The following is a 17,379-nucleotide window of genomic DNA, read 5'->3' as shown; positions in this document are numbered from 1 at the left end:
GCACATTGGAGGTAGTAGGAGCAGGTCTTCTGCCTCACCCAAGGACTCTTGCTCCTAGCCCTCACCCGGCCCCCCAGCCTAGGCCAGCTCTCAGCCTCTTGGCATGCATATCCCTAAACCTGACTTGGGTCACAATCAGGAAGTTATGAATGTTACCTGGAGAACGATGCCAAGCGTGGCTTTTGTTCACAGCACTCTCTAGTGCAATCCAGGGAGGCCAGATCTGCCAACTTGGTTTTATCAAGAAGTGAGGCCCCGCCGAAACCGGTTTGGCTCAGTGGATAGAGTGTCGGCCTGCGGACTGAAAGGTCCCAGGTTCGATTCCGGTCAGGGGCATGTACCTGGGTTGCGGGCACATCCCCAGTGGGAGATGTGCAGGAGGCAGCTTATCGATGTTTCTCTCTCATCGATGTTTCTAACTCTCTATCTCTCTCCCTTCCTCTCTGTAAAAAATCAATAAAATATATTAAAAAAAAAAAAAAAAAGAAGTGAGGCCTTTTGTGTAGAAATTCCCTAGAGGACAAGGCCTGGTGCACTCTGTATGCCTGTGTGCTGAGTCTAGCTCCAGTCTCCTGGAGGAAGCCCAGAGAGCCCTGGGCTGCGAGCAAAGGCCAGGCCTCTGTCCAAGGGTACAAGGAGGTCTCTGTGGACACCCACAGAGGGTGACTTCACACAGGTTGGTGAGGAGGAGGTTCCATGGAACTACTCCTCCCCTGCAGCTGCACAGCCCCGGCTTGAGTTAATGCTTTGATTAGTCAAAGAATCCTTGGTCAGTGTTTTGTTCTGTTTTGTTTTGTTTTGTTTTCATAAGAAACCAGGAATCTGACAGCTTTGATTGTGTGACAGATAAGAGTTATAGGCATTTGGGTAAACTAGGATGTCTGAGTCATTGAGGGAGGAGGCACAAGAGTGAGAGGCAGAGGACGGATCAATCTTGTTTGTGCAGGATAGAGAGGAAATCTTCCTGTGCATGGAATGCCTTGAGTCTAATGGGCCAGGTGTATGTGTGTAAAAGAAAGGGCCGGGGTTTGGGGTGTGATTATCTGGAACTGGTTGATGACAGAGGTGGAGCCAGTGAATGGAGATTATGCAAGAGAGCAGACCAATTAAAATGTTTCTGAGAATAATGGCTCTATAGTGATCTGGGAAGCAAAGGGTTGGGCAAAGTGGGTCAAATGTGGGCTACAGTGGGTCCAACTGAAGCTCAGTTAGCACCAGCCTTCCCGGAAAAGCCTACCACATTGTATATTAATAAGTATATCAGTTTTTAAAACTCATTCCGATAACACTTATTTATTGAGTCCTTATTCTATGCTAGGCACTATGGGTAAGACCCAGTCTGTATCCTCCACTAAAAGTTAGAGATCTATCAAGCTCCTTAACCCTAGTCACCTGCCAAAGCGTTACTATTATTCACAATCACAATAGCTGATGGTCATGGAAGACTTCCTTTGTGCCAAGAACTGTGCTAAAACTTTGACAGCTTAGAGTAATGGTGAGGCATGTGGGCTCCAGAGGTAGACTGCTTGGCTTCAAATATCAGCAAGGTCATTAGTTGGCTGAATAACCTTGGACAGGTCACTTAACCTGTGCCTCAGTTTCCTCAGAGGATTAAGCTCATACATGGAGAATTCTTAGAATAGAGCCTGGCTACAGTGAGTGTTCAGTATTAGCTAGGATAGTTCTGTTTGATCCTCCAAATGACCTTGTGAATTAGGTCCTACCATCACCTCCATTTTGCAGATGAAGAGATTGAATGGTGGAGCGAAGCTCACATTCAGGTCTGGCACGCTCTAACCACGAGGCCATCTACTGCACAGACATGACTAGCAGCCACCATGTGTCTAGCATTCCCTGTGCTTCGGGCACACGGTGAGCACTTTCACTCTTTCTAATCGTCACAACCACATGCAAAGTAGATATCATTACCGACCATCACTTTAGAGGTGAAAAAAACTGAAGCTCAAAAGTGATCAAGTGACTCTTGTGTGACCCAGAAGTACATCCTCCCCCCAGCAGCTCTACTTCCCAGTATTGCCCTTTTTTTTTAAAATATATTTTATTGATTTTTCACAGAGAGGAAGGGAGAGAGATAGAGAGAGTTAGAAACATCGATGAGAGAGAAACATCGATCAGCTGCCTCCTGCACATGTGCCTGAAACCCAGGCACATGCCCCTGACTGGAATCGAACCCGGGACCTCTCAGTCCGCAGGCCGACGCTCTATCCACTGAGCCAAACCGGTTTCGGCAGTATTGCCCTTTTTTATTGTGAACAGATTGACATCGAGTTCCTAAAGAAAAATCATAGAAATGAAACTTTGGATGCATCTAAGATAGTGCTATAATTTTTGGACGGGCTGTTTCCTTGACAACCGTTTAGTTGTCTATTACTCGGAGAATTTCAGAGAAATCCCTGGCCTACCCTTCGATGCTCAGGCCCAGCTGCCCCTCGACTCTCAGTCATCCTGTTCTGGCCACCCACTCCTTGTGACAAGGTCGGCCCCTCAGCCCTTGGCTGAAGTCTGTAAAGTGTCCAGGAAGCCTCGCACTGTAACCAGGAACAGAGGGGACAGTGATGATCTGTTGTCTGAAAATTCTCCCCAAAGCCAGGTGTCCAAAAGCCACTTATTGTATGATTCCATATATGTGCAATGCCCAGAATAGGCCAATTCATATGGACAGGAGAGTGGCTTAATGGTTTCCTGGGGCTGGGGGGAGGGGAGAATGGAAAGTGACTGCTAGTAGACATAGAGGTGTGGTTTTTTTTTAGGTGAAATGTTCTGGGATTATTAGTGGGGGTTGTTGTACAACCTGTGAATATACTACCAACCACTGAAGTGGTGACTCTAAAAGGGTGAATTTTATGGTATGTGAATTATCTCAATAAAGTGTATTTTTTTAAGCCAGGCATCCTAGGAATATGCCTGGTCCTGGTAGGCTCCTACCCACAACTGCCTGGGGGAGCAGTGGGGGCAGAAGTGAGGGGCTGAGGGTTGGAAGACTTGAACAATTGACTCTGAGCAGGTTCATGTGGTATCATCTCCTCCGCTGTAAAGTAGGGCCCTGGGCCCTGGGCCCTGGGCCATGGTGGGAAATGGTGGGAAGGTGAGGAGGCTGAGAGGTTGGGGCGGGGCGCCTCCTCTCTTCATGGAGCTAAGATTTCTCCTCACTTGTTTGTAAAGAGTTATTTCAATACAATAACTCTTGTCCTCGTTGTTTTTACTGAGTCATTCACTCTGAAAGAAGGAACCTCAGCCAAGGCCCCCCGTGTGCTATTTAGCTTCAACCTTTGGCTTAAACACAAATCTACTATTATTCTCCATGGATTTATGAGGCATCAAAGATTGTATGAAATGTTCCCTCACCGAGTTGTTAATTAATATGTGGCAAGCACTTAGAAAAATGCCTGGCACATGGTTAGTTTTACGTAAGTGTTAGCTATGATAATTCGTCTCCTGGTGTTTTAATCTCTGCCTCTTAGGCTCCAGAGGTCTGACTGACTCTTGGTTAAAAGGTTTTTTATTTTATTTTATTTTTTAAAAAATATATATTTTTATTGATTTCAGAGAGAAGAAGGGAGAGGGAGAGAGACAAACACCAATGATGAGAATCATTGGATTGGCTGCCTCCTGCATGCTCCCTACTGGGGATTGAGCCTGAAACCTGGGCATATGCCCTGACCAGGAATTGAACCAGGAAAATCTTAGGTTTTTCTTTAATATATACATATATATATATATTCAGAGAGGAAGGGAGAGGGAGAGAGAGATAGAAACATCAATGATGATAGAGAACCTCCATTGATCACAACCTGGGCCTGTGCCCTGTCCAGGAATCAAACTGTGACCTCCTGGTTCATGGGTCGATGCTCAACCAATGAGCAACATCAGCTGGGCTAAAAGGTTTTTCTAGCCATCTACCAAACTTCAGCTTTCTATTTTCTCTACCACTTTTTTTTTTTTTTTAAGAATTTTGCAGATGTAATTAAGGTCCCAAATCAGTTGATTCTAAGAAGGGAGATTATCTTCAGTGGGTTTGAACTAATCAGGTCAGAACTTGATTAGTCTTTAAAAAAAAATTATTAATTTCAGAGAGGAAGGGAGAGGGAAAGAAAGACAGAAACACCCATGATGAGAGAGAATCATTGATCAGCTGCCTCCTCCACGCCCCGCACTGGGGCTTGAGCCCACAACCTGGGCATGTGCCCTGACCAGGAATTGAACTGAGATCTCCTGGCTTATAGGTTGACACTCAACCACTGACACACAGTAGCTGGGCTCTAACACTTTTTGGGTTTATTTCCTTGCTTTGTTCCTTGGAGTGTTTGGGATTAAATTAATCATATTCCTCGTGTCATGGCATTTATCGTCATAGGTCTTCTTCAGGCCCCTCATTTTAAAAAAATGTAACCAATTAATTGATTTCCCCCACTTATCTCATAAACCATTTCCATTCACTTCCCCCCAAGATAGGGAAACATTTTGATGTATTTAATATATAGCATTGTATTTAAAGCTGTTCTTATAAAAAAGTATATTATCTTTTGTTGTTGTTGTTTTAATCATCACCCAAGGATATTTTTTCCATTGATTTTTAGAGAAAGTTGAAGGGAGGGAAAGAGGGGAGAGAGAGAGACATCAATGTGTGAGAGAGAAATAAATTGGTTGCCTTCCAACCCAGGTACATACCCTTGACCAGGAATTGAACCCGTAAGCCTTTAGTGTGTGGGCCAACATTCTAACCACCGAGCACACTAGCCAGGGAAGTATATTGTTATCTTTGTATAATATTTTGTCCAGTATGTATTTTTGTTTTATAGATTGTATTTTTCACCTTTAAAAGTTCCATTGGGCCCTAGCTGGTTTGGCTCAGTGGATAGAGCATCAGCCTACGGACTGAAGGGTCCCAGGTTTGATTCCTGTCAAGGACATGTAACTCAGTTGCAGGCTCGATCCCCTGCCCCAGGTTGGGTGTGTGCAGGAGGCAATCAATCAATGTGTCTCTCTCACATTGGTGTTTTTCTCTCTCTCTCTGTCTCTCCCCCTCCCTTCCACTCTCTCTAAAAATCAATGAAAAATTATCCTTGGGTGAGGATTTTTAAAAATTTCATTGAGTCTTTTCTTTATCTTCCATTTTTCTTATTATATTTGTTTTCCTTTACTTTCTCTTGAGCATATTTATAGTATTTAAAATACCTGTTTTAATGTCCTTGTCAGTTAGTTCCATGATCTCTGTCATTTCTGGATCTAGTTCTATTGACTGACAATTTTCCTGATCATATTTTCCTGTTTCTCTACATCCCTATATATTTTTTTTTTATTCTTGATTTCAGAGAGGAAGGGAAAGGGAGAGATAAAAACAGCAATGATGAGAGAGAATCATCGATTGGCTGCCTCCTGCACACCCCCTACTGGGGATTGAGCCCACAACCCAGGCATTGCCCTTGACCGGAACCGAACCCGGGGCCCTTCAGTCCGCAGGCCAACGCTTTAACCACTGAACCAAACCAGCTAGGGCTACTTTTTTTTTTTTAAGTAGGCTTTATTTTTTAGAGCAGTTTTAGGTTTTATTGTCACTGGAGACAAGTGAGATATATGACCTGTGCTAACATATCTGAAAAACTAAGGCAAGATAACCATCTTGTTGTGGAAACAATTAAAGGCATGGTAGGTGGAGCAGGAAGTGGTTACATCTACCATTTGGAAGCTTACTACAACCCGGGAGAAGTTAAAAGATGCTAAAAATCATCAAATTTAAATGCAATTACTTTGACTTTATATTAGCTGGGGCTTTGACTCTATTCTTCAGTATAAGCCATGGAAGTGTGATAGCAAAGCTGACCAAATGAATTTCAATAAATTGAACTCTAACTTTCCATTAATTTCTCTTATAAAATTGGAGCTACATTTCTTTATGTGGAGGCAGGGCTGGTGGTGGAGGGAGAACTGGTGAGAAGCCTTCGTGTCCAGCCTGAAACAGACTGCGTGTTTTAATGCACCATCAGCACAGTGTCTGCCACTAGTCAGGAGTGAAGCTGCACTCCTGGAGGGCAGGAATGTCTTTAGCTTCTGTGCACTTTGCATCTAACTCACTGCCTGCTTCATGGCAAGGGCTTGACACTTGTCACTGAATAAGTGCTAAAATGGCCAAGTAAAGAGAGACCGTAATTCATGCTGGGTGTTGTGTAGTATGCCTTGGGAACTCTAATTCTTTCCCAGCTCTGAGATCTTCTCCATCTTTTCCAAATATCACCATGTGAGTGTGCATGCCTGTAGATGCACACACACAAGCACACCCCATATGGGTTTCTTTTTTATGAGGGACTCAGCTCCCACAACATTATCAATGAGTCACCTGAGTCTCATGTCAAACTGTGAATCATTGGGAGTGATACTCTGCAGAAACCTTGTGCACAGGTTAAAGACAACCTGCTTCCAACACAATTTAATGCGCGTCTACTCTGTGCCCATCCAGACATGTGGGACAGGAGTGGGCACCACCACTGACACTTCAAGTGGCTGATCATGAATTCTGCAATCAGGGTGAAGAACAGAGGCTTGTTCGCTGCTCTCCCTACTCAGTTCTCCTTGGCACATTCTCTTACCACCATAAGTGTTACCCTCCCGTCTGACTGTCATCTTAGCATAAATCCTGGCCCACGCCATGCTCCTGAGTCACTTGAATGCTCTTGCATCACTCCTGTCTCAGGTTCTTTCAGTGACAGCTCTTCGAACCTTCACCCTCCCCTCTGAGGCTGTCCTGTGTCACCTCCACCTACAACTCGCTTGTCGACTCTGCTCACTCCCTGCCCTTGTTCCTTGGCCCTGTGCAGACGTGCAGACGTGCCACTCCAAGGAGAACTCCAGATTCCCCTTTGGGCTTCTCTCCTCCCTGTCTTGGGCCATATCCAGGGGTGTGTCCATGCCCTAGCTTGGAGAGGCTTTGTGCCAACGTATGAGAAGGAGCCTAAACTAAAATCTATAAGCAATTAAATGTTTAATATAAATAAGTATTTGAACTAAAAATTATGAACATTTTAAAAATTACAGTAGTATGTGAACAATGCTGAGAAGTATCTATATATTTTTTTCATTAGTTTATTATAAAAGAAACACGGAAATTATTTACATGACGAAAGATTTCAGAACTTCAATGGAATGGGCAGCTTCACGTGATGCCATTTCAATAGTGATTTATTTCAGTCTACTGGTACATACTTTCCAGGAATGTCACCATCTCTAAATAAGAAATAATCCTTGTCGTCTAGAACTACTTCGGTGCCTCCATATTCTGGAAGGAGACCTTTATCTCCAACTGTCACGCTAGCAGGTTGAATCTCTCCACCCTTTCCTTTGGAGCCCGATCCAATAGGGACCACTATGGCTTGCAATACTTTTCCTTGAGGTTTTTCTGGAAGCATCATGCCTCCTTTGGTTACAGTTTCTGCAGCACTGCTTTCAGCTAATACTCGGTCAAAGCGGGGAAGGAACTTCCTAAAGGCCTGTCCTGCCATGACTCCGACCACCGCTGCCTGTGCTCCGCTGTCGCACCGCGGCTGCAAGGAGAGACCCGCAGTCGCTGCTGGCCACTATATTTGTTGACTCTCATTTTATCTCCTGGAATCTGTCCCCAGGGAGGAAAAAAGACTGATCTATAAAGATGTTCATCACAGCATTATTTACAACAGGGGGAAAAATGGAAACCAACCAAATATCTAAAAATAACCACCCCTAGAAATCTTGCTTTTGCCAAATATTTGATAACGTAGGAAAGTGCTTGGGATGTGGAATAAGGTGAAAATACTAGAATGCTGAACTGTTTGCATAATACTGGGAGGTGAACTCAGAACTGAGTACAAGCTGAGCAGTGAAACCAGGATTTGAGGGATAGCTCTGCCACTTCTTAGCTGTGTGACTCTGGTCCAGGTGAGCAAACTTTTCTTAGCCTCTGATTCCTCATCTACAAAATGGGGATAATAACATCAGCTTCCACGTAGAGTTGTCCTGAGCATAATGTATGCAAAACATCACCATGCCTGCTGGTAGATATTATTATTATTATTACTTCACAGTTGAACTTTAGGGGACAGGGATCCCCAGGGCATTGGTGGTAGGATGGGCTGGGAGATATTGCTGTTCTTAAAAGAATGCAGAGTGGGAGAAACAGAGCAGAGGACAAGAAAAGAAGTTGGTTGGCAAAGGGAAGAGATGCACCGTCAGGAATAAAGATAACATTCTACCGCTTTCCCAGAATTGCTCCACCAGGTACAGCCTCCCTTTTCCAGGCTTCTGTTCCACAGTTTCCTTCCCTCTGGCTGGATCTGTGATACTTTCTTTGAGAAGCTGCCAAGACAATCCACCCATAGAAAAGGGGGAAGTCCAAACCACAGGACTCTTTGCCTAAGATTCTGCTGTCCTCAGCCAACAATCTCTATCATAGAAAGGAAAACTTTCCAGGTATTTGGTTTGGAGGTGGAAATTTATGGCCAGGAGAGAAGTACGACTGAGTCAGGCCACCGAGCCTTGCTAAAGGGGTGTGCCCGCCCCGCCCTGCTGGCCCAGGCAGGGGAACCCAGGCCTCCCTAGGCTTTCTGTTGGCCCTGGCAGTGCTTGTTGAAGCAACCTGCACCTTTGCACGCAGTGGCTTCTGTGAGCACCAGGGAGAGGAGCTCAGGAGGATGGGGAGGAAGTTGGCAGCGTCACCAACCCAGTGCCCCAGACAGCTCCTGCTCAGTCCTGAAGGCGCTAAATGAATGATTTCCCTGAGCCCAGGCCCTAACTCCAGGAAGCCACAGAGCTCCTGAATTCACAACCCCAAAAGATTTTCTGCCCTTTTGCAGTGATGAGGTGCCTGGGGATCCCCACCCGCGTGATCACCAACTTTGACTCTGGCCACGACACAGACGGGAACCTGATCATAGATGAGTACTACGACATCACGGGCAGGATTTTGGAGAATAAGAAGGACACTGTCTGGTGAGAGACAACTTCTCGTTCTCTTTGTAGGGCGAACCCCACCGGAAGAAGTGAGTCCATGAGCCTGATGCCCTCTCATGCCCCCCACCCCCACTTTCCCCAGCCCTGCGGCTCAGTCTCCCCAACCCAAAGGCGGGGACACAGCTCAACACAAAAACAATGGTTTTGAGTTTAGAATCTAAACATCACAAGAGCTCCCTGTCCTGGCTGAGGTTTTCCTCTTTGCCGCCTCCTTCATTCAATACTCAGCCTGTGGCTGCAGGAGGACCGGAAGTCTCACCTCCAGACACAAAGACCATGATTGCCTGTGAATCAGCAGCACCCACAGGAAGCGGCACAAGGACTTTCTGGGGGAGAGAGAGAGAGAGAGAGAGAGAGAGAGAGAGAGAGAGAGAGAGTGAGTTAGTTTTGAACTTCAGTCGGCGCTGCAAGCCTTCATTCTCTTGTCACCAACAGAGGAAAGCTCCTTTCAGGGCAGGTTGGGCTCACAGGAGGAAGAGCCATCACTACTCACCCACAGAGGTTTGAAGGCCTGGGGGTGCTAAGTCTGTCTTTCTACGGGTCAGTGCACCTGCTCATTGTCCACTACAAACTTGCCCTTAGCTTATCTGACACTGGCTCCTGTGGCTTCTCCCTCAGGAACTTCCATGTCTGGAATGAGTGCTGGATGGCCCGAAAGGACCTCCCTCCCGGATACGGAGGCTGGCAGGTGCTGGACTCCACGCCTCAGGAGAGGAGCAATGGTGAGGCTCTCCATGGGAAAGGCAGAACGCACTCCCACGGAAACAGCCCTCGGCCCCGCCTGTCCCTGCAACGGCCCCTCATGGCTCTTCTGTTCTCCTCCAGGCATGTTCTGCTGCGGCCCTGCCTCCGTCAGAGCCATCAAAGAGGGAGAGGTGGATCTGAACTACGACACGGCCTTTGTCTTTTCCATGGTGAATGCTGACTGTGTGTGCTGGCTCGTCCATGGAGGAAAGGAGCAGAGGCTTCACCGGGACACGCGTTCTGTGGGCAATTTTATCAGCACCAAGAGCATCCGGAGTGATGAGCGGGATGACATCACGGAGAACTACAAGTATGAAGAAGGTATGACTATACCAGCCCCCTCAGAGTCCAGGTCTTGGAGGCACCTACCCCAGGGAACCCCTCAGCCAGCTGGAACAGGCCTCTGGGGAACAGAGGGTGTCTGTGGGGCAGGACCCAGGTCCATCTCAGCCCTTCAGTTTTGAGTTCCCAGTCCAGGCATCCCCACTGCCTCACTTCCTCATGCCCCCCACCCCACCCCCATCCCACAGGCCAGTGAGCACTTTCCCACAGACATTCACATTGACTATAGGGCCATTGACAGGCATCTTATCAACAGTATATGAATTCCTCAGCCCTGCCTTCCCCGCAAATCAGCCTCCCACTGGAGATGGGGGCATTTAGTAAAAAAAAACCAAACGCTTATTAATTAATTAAATTAATTTCCTTTAATGTATTGTTTAATTTACTGTGTTTTATTGGGTGTTTGGAGGACAAACTAGATCACCAGTCAGCACCCAGGCTGCTATAAGGCCATATGCTCACTCTTGTGCCCGCCCCCTGCAGAAGATGATTTGGAGATGTGGGAGACCTGGCAGGGGCTTCTTATCCAAGCCAGCAGGGGCAAAGGGGCAGCTAAATTAGTCAGCTGTGGATTACTTCCTGGAAATTGAGGAAGACCAGTCACCAGGTTCAATCACTAGGGAGGCAAGCAAAAATATCCAGCCCATGAGAGCCAGCAGCAGGGTGAGGGGCAGGCTCTGAGGAGGACGGATGGGGAATGTGTGGAGGGTGGGAGAGGGTGAGCAATTGCTGGGAATGCTGGCAAGTGGGTGTCTGTGGTCTGTCTATGTGGGCCTTTGGGGCCACCATAGAGAAGCTCCAAAATCCAAGCCTAGGAAGGCGCTATACAGCAATACCGCAATACCGTCCATCCCCTCCCCACCCCCATCGTCTCTGGGTTATCTTGGTTGGGGTGCCCAGAAACAGATCCTGAGGGAAGGATCCAAGTACAAGTGGTTTATCTGTGAGGCAATCCAGGAACTACTGGAAGGAAGGAGAGTGAGCAAGGGAGACAGGGAAGGGGAGGGAGCCAGTGCAGGGGCCCCAGCAAGCCTGTTCGAAGGTGGGCGGCAGGAGCTCAGGCCGGCTGGGGAGCTCTGACAGTGAGGTTGCCAGAGAAAATACAGGATGAATAATGCTTTAGTCTAACCATGTCTCCAATTATTTGTTGTTAATCTGAAATTCAAATTAAATGGCCCTGTATTTTTATTTGCTAACTCTGACCACCCTATCAGGGATTCAGTGTAAAGTGTAGAACAACATTCAGGGCCAGCGATTGTCAATCTTGTTCATCTCATGGCACACATACACTAATTACTAAAATTCTGCAGTACACCAAAAAGATATTTTTTGCTGATCTGACAAAAATATGTATAATTTTGAGTCATTCACACCAGGTGCCTATTGTTGTGCTGGCTGTTGTCATTTTTTATTTGACAATCTAAGGGAAAAGAGGTCAGTGCCCTGACTAAATAGTCACATATTGCATGTTTTAAAAATTCTTGGGGCACACAGGTTGAAAATCGCTACCCTAGATTTATCCCACCCAAGAGGCAAGAGGCTATTATTTATCCACCAAATGCTGTTGGTCATGGGTTGCGGGTGTAAATTCTCTAGCACTTTGGGTCTGCCCCATGCAAGAACAGAGAAAGCCTCAGGCAAAGAGTAGTAACAGATGCTAGAATTTGAAAATTAGGGCACATAGGCATTGGAATGGCAAATGCCAACGCAATATGGGTGGGGCATGGGCAGCATTTGCTACAAGGTCCACAGGGTTCCCTGTGAACTTGGGGGATCTGGAGCTATATTCCAGTGGGCCTGAGTGTGCTGCTCAGCCAGGCAGTGTTCTGTCTCCTCCCACCCAGCCTGACAAGATCTGAAGGCAGAGCAAACCACAGATGAGTTAAACCTGATCCACATCTCTCTGGGTCCACTCTTACTGAAGCCAGTGTCTCAAGATTCTCTTCTGCATGAAACAAGGCTTAGAACAACCTCCAGAGCAAGGGGACACAAGTGACCTCTGCCCGGGAGGTGGTGGGGATGCACTAAGGGGGTAAAGCGGGGCCCTGGCGACAGTAAGTGTTCAGTGAAGGCAGCTGCTGGGATTATTAGGGAAGCATGGTGATTACCCCTGTACTTCCCGGCCACCGCGCCCCCCTAGGACTGAGATCTGGGTGCTCTGGGAACTCAGCTTGACTGAGTTCCTCTTATTTTTTTCACTGTGGTTTCTCATCTCTCAATATCCAGGTAGTCTGCACCTGACTAATAATGTAGTGCTGGAACCGAAATCAAATCCTGCCCTGCTGTCTTGAAGGGCATTTGTGGGCCTTTGTCTTCCCCATGGTATAGTGACAATACTATAGTCCAGTGGTCGGCAAACTCATTAGTCCACAGAGCCAAATATCAACAGTACAACGATTGAAATTTCTTTTGAGAGCCAAATTTTTTAAACTTAAACTATATAGGTAGGTACATTGTTATTAACCTAATTAGGGTACTCCTAAGGCTTAGAAAGAGCCACACTCAAGGGGCCAAAGAGCCGCATGTGGCTCGCGAGCCGCAGTTTGCCGACCACGGCTCTAGTCTATTGGTCATGAGCACAGGTGACTTTATTCGTGTGGATTTGGCTTCTACCTGGACTCTGCCCCCAGCAAGTTGTGAGACTTGGGCGACTGACATGCCCTCTCAAAGCCCCATTTTCCACATCTGTATGTGGACTCATAATCATCTCTCTCTCTCATGGTTGATGTGAGGTGTGAAAGGAGTGAAGTGCTCAGCAGAGCCTGGCACTTAGAAAACACCTGATAAATTATAGGGAGTATTTGTTGTTGGAAATGCAGGTTTGAACAACCTTGCAGTGTTGGTATGGCTGTTGGGAAGGATGTTCAGCCACGGCCTAACCGCTGGCCCATAGATGGTGCTATCTCTGCCCTCCCAGGTTCTCCCCAGGAGAGACAGGTGTTTCTGAAGGCTCTTCAGAAGCTGAAGACTAGCAAGTCCCGGGGCCACTACCAAGCAGACTCACCATCTTCCAAGCCCATGCCTCGGAGGCTGAATTCACCTTCCCTTCGGCCCAGTGATGTTATCCAGGTCTCCCTGAAATTCCAGCTGCTCGACCCTCCCAACATGGGCCAGGACATAAGGTTTGTCCTGCTGGCCCTCAACATGTCGCTCCAGTTCAAGGACCTCAGAGTGAACCTGAGTGCTCAGTCTCTGCTGCATAATGGCAGCCCTCTGCCCCCGTTCTGGCAGGACACAGCCTTCATCCGTCTCTTACCTGAAGAAGGTATGGGCTCTGGGCATGGGCATGGGGACTCTGCACACAGATGGGTTATGGAAATACCACTGGGGTCAAGCCAGCCAACAGGGGTTCTGGAGCTTCCCTGTGACACCATCTTCCTGGTGTCTCCTCGGCACAGATTCCTCTTCTTCTTCCCTTGTCTCCTTCCCTCTGCCTCTGCCTCCTGTCTCCTCTTCTTCCTTCTACCCTTCCTTCAAGGACAGTAGCCTGGCTTAGTGGGGAAAACCTGAGCTTTCGAGTCATCCAAACTTTAGAGCCTCAGCTCGCCCATTTACCAGCAGAATAACCTTGGGCAAGCCATTTCACTTCCCAGTCTCTCCATCTGATAACCTGGTACCCGCTTCACTGGGGCTCAGTACATGTTGGCTTCCTCCTTTCTATAAAAGGGTCCCCATATCCACCAGGCCCAGCTGATTTCCCCAGCAGTCTCACCTCATCCTTGTGTTCTCTCCCTAGCAAAGACCCATCCCTGTCAAATCTCCTACTCCCAGTACAGCCAGCACCTGTCCACAGACAAGCTGATTCGCATCAGTGCCCTGGTGGAAGAGAAGAGCAGTCCCGAGAAGATCCTGGTGAACAAGATCATCACCTTAGTGTATCCCACCATCATAATTAATGTAAGCAAGAGCCCTGGAAGTGGCCTGGGGGTTCCTTGGGACTAGCTGGGAGCGGGAGGAGCCCTCGAGAGCCTGCTCAGAAAAGCAGCCCCTCCTTTCCTCTGCCTCTTCTGGGGCTTCCAGGTACTTCCCACCTGGATTGGGAGGTTTGTCTGAAAACACTGGGTGATGTTTCCATCCTCTTGCACCGTTAGGTGCCTTGTGGTTGGACCTTAAGCAGCTGCCATGGAGGGGTCCCTCTCTTGTGCCACCTCCCACTCTTGGCCTTCCGCAAGGTCAACGTGAGCTCAATTGGGAGGGACCTGAGAAGGGGGAGAGCACTGCCTCAGGGTCAGCTTAGGTTTGATTTGCCATTTCCTGACTGCGCATCCTTGGGCAAACCCCTGGGCCTCTGCTTCCTGAGCTGTCAATTGAGAGGATTAGACAAGATGGCCTCTGAGGACACATCCTGTTCTGACGTCCTGTCATCCTCTGAGTGGGAAGATGTCAGGGGTCCCTTCCTTCCATTGTGCCTCAGCAAAGCCAAGCAGCTTCCTGAACCTGCCACAGGAGCCTCTGGTGCCCTCCGCAGCATGCATCTGGCAAGCCTCGCCTCGGGAGGGTTTCCAAATGGGCTTCTAGGTTTCTTGAAGCCACTTCCTTATCTCTACAGCCCTGAATGAGCTCTTCATGTGAAAAGAATGAGCCAGTTATGATAAAAGGGAAGGAAGGGATGGGGTAGAATTGCAATCAGAGGAAACAAACAAAAACTGCCAAAGAATATTCTCTTTTTAAAAAATGTCTTTATTGTTTAAAATATTACATATAGTATTACATATGTCTTCTTTTCCCCCATTGACCTCTCCCCAGCCACCCCCACCCCCCAGCACATGCCCTAACCCGCTTAGTGTCTGTGTCCATTGGTTATGCTTATATGCAATCATACAAGTCCTTTGGTTGATCTCTTACCCCCCTCCACCCCTCACCCTCCCCTACCTTCCCTCTGAAGTTTGACAGTCTGTTTGATGCTTCTCTGTCTCTGAATCTATTTTTGTTCATCAGTGTATGTTGTTCATTATATTCCACAAATGAGGGAGATCATGTGATATTTATCTTTCTCCAACTGGGTTATTTTGCTTAGCATAATGCTCCCCATGTCCATCCATGCTGTTGTGAATGGTAAGAGTTCTTTCTTTTTATAGCAGCATAGTATTCCACTGTATAGATGTACCACTGATTTTTAATCCACTCATCTGCTGATGGGCACTTAGGCAGTTTCCAAATCTTAGCTATTGTAAATTGTGCTTCTATGAACATAAGGGTGCATATGTCCTTTCTGATTGGTGTTTCTGATTTCTTGGGATATAGTCCTAGAAGTGTGATTACTGGGTCAAATGGGAGTTCCATTTTTAATTTTTTGAGGAAACTCCATACTGTTTTCCACAGTGGCTGCACCAGTCTGCATTCCCACCAGCAGTGCACATGAGTTCCTTTTTCTCCACATCCTCTCCAGCACTTGTCGTTTGTTGATTTGTTGATGATAGCCATTCTGACAGGTGTGAGATGGTACCTCATTGTCCTTTTGATTTGCATCTCTCGGATGATTAGTGACTTTGAGCATGTTTTCATATGTCTCTTGGCTTTCTGAATGTCCACTTTTGAAAAGTGTCTATTTAGGTCCTTGGCCCATTTTTTGATTGGATTGTTTATCTTCCTTTTGTTAAAATGTATGAGTTCCCTATAAATTTTGGAGATTAGGCCCTTATCAGATATAATATTGGCAAATATGTTCTCCCATGCAGTGATCTTTCTTATAGTTTTGCTGATGGTTTCTTTTGCTGTACAGAAGCTTTTTATTTTGATTTATTTTCTCCTTAGTTTTCACTGCCCTAGGAGCTGTATCAGTGAAAATATTGCTATGACATATGTCTGATATTTTGCTGCCTATGGATTCTTCTAAGATTTTTATGGTTTCCCATCTTACGTTTAAGTCCTTTATCCATTTTGAGTTTATTTTTTGTATGGTGTAAGTTGGTGGTCTAGTTTTATTTTTTTGCATGTATCTGTCCAATTTTCCCAACACCATTGATTGAAGAGACTGTCTTGACTCCATTGTATGCTCTTGCCTCCTTTGTCAAATATTAATTGAGCATAGTGGTTTGGGTTGATTTCTGGGTTCTCTGTTCAGTTCCATTGGTCTATATGTCTATCCTTGTGCCAATACCAGGAGGTTTTGAGAACGGTGGCTTTGTAATATAGCTTGATATCTGGTATTGTGATCTCTCCAACTTTGTTCTTCTTTCTCAAGATTGCTGCAGCTATTTAGGGTCTTTTTTTGTTCCATATGAATTTTTGGAGAATTTATTCTAGGTCTGTGAAATATGCCATTGGTATTTTAATGGGAATTGCATTAAATCTATAGATTGCTTTGGGTAGTATGGACATTTTAATGATGTTGATTCTACCAATCCATGAACATGGTATGTTCTTCCATTTGTTTATGTCTTCCTCTATCTCTTTTTTTCAGTGTCTTGTAGTTTTCTGAGTACAGGTCTTTTACTTCCTTAGATAAGTTTATTCCTAGGTATCTTAATTTTTTTGGTGCAATGGTAAATGGGATTTTTTTTAGTTTCTCTTTCTGTGAGTTCATTATTGGTGTATTAAAAAGCCATGGATTTCTGGGTGTTAATTTTGTATCCTGCTACATTGCCAAATTCATTTATTAAGTCTAGTAGTTTTTTTTTTGATGGGTTTTTCAAACCACAGTTGGAAAAACATGGCCATGGAAGCCCAGCTCTTCAGAAAACAGACCTAGGGAACAGTGTCCTCCACAAGTGTGGTGAACTGGAGAATAGGATTAATTCTCTGCTTCTTCCTTTCTTCTGATTTCTCTGTTTAGGTCCTAGGAGCAGCCATTGTGAAGCAGCCACTCTCCGTACAGGTGATATTTTCAAACCCTCTCTCGGAGCAGGTTGAAGACTGTGTGCTGACTGTGGAAGGAAGTGGTCTCTTCAGGAAACAGCAGAGAGTCTTGTAAGTGTTAGGGGTGCTAAGCCTTCTCTCCTGTTTTATCCTGAGGTCAGCACTATCGTTTCTGGACATGGGCTTTCTTAGGCCAGGCTCTGAGAACACTGGGAAAGGAGAGACCAGCTTGCTGAGTGAAAGGGGGCTTTGTTTTCCTGACATTTTCCTTTAAGTTTTTCTGACATTTTCCTTTCTCTGTGGCAGCATTGGAGTCCTGAAACCCCAACACAGGGCCAGCATCACTCTAAAGACTGTCCCCTTCAAGAGTGGCCAAAGGCAGATCCAAGCTAATCTGAGGAGCACAAATTTAAGGACATCAAGGGTTACAAGGACATCAATGTTGACGTGTCGTTATAAATTCTAGGACAAGGAGATGAATGCATAGATTTTAAGCTG

The 17,379-nt window shown here is 46.3% G+C and overlaps 1 protein-coding gene and 1 pseudogene across 2 annotated transcripts in view; one reads left to right on the top strand and one right to left on the bottom strand.

Annotated features, from left to right (window-relative positions):
- TGM5 (transglutaminase 5) overlaps window positions 1–17,372 on the top strand; it is a 28,623-nt gene extending 11,251 nt beyond the window's left edge. The window contains 8 exon segments of the mRNA XM_006093081.3: window positions 8,841–8,976; window positions 9,616–9,719; window positions 9,823–10,062; window positions 13,001–13,348; window positions 13,820–13,980; window positions 16,859–16,992; window positions 17,188–17,282; window positions 17,285–17,372. Of these exon segments, the coding sequence (XP_006093143.1) occupies window positions 8,841–8,976; window positions 9,616–9,719; window positions 9,823–10,062; window positions 13,001–13,348; window positions 13,820–13,980; window positions 16,859–16,992; window positions 17,188–17,282; window positions 17,285–17,340 (1,274 nt within the window). The 3' untranslated portion in view covers window positions 17,341–17,372.
- Window positions 7,097–7,572, bottom strand: LOC102426092 (annotated as a pseudogene). Its single transcript, XR_001349126.2, has one exon. The product of XR_001349126.2 is annotated as a 10 kDa heat shock protein, mitochondrial pseudogene (transcript).
- Window positions 17,373–17,379: the final 7 nt, after the last annotated feature.

The sequence above is a fragment of the Myotis lucifugus genome, unplaced genomic scaffold, assembly GCF_000147115.1.
Source record: "Myotis lucifugus unplaced genomic scaffold, Myoluc2.0 scaffold_109, whole genome shotgun sequence".
Lineage (NCBI taxonomy): Eukaryota > Metazoa > Chordata > Mammalia > Chiroptera > Vespertilionidae > Myotis > Myotis lucifugus.
This window is presented reverse-complemented; position numbering and strand designations above follow the sequence as displayed.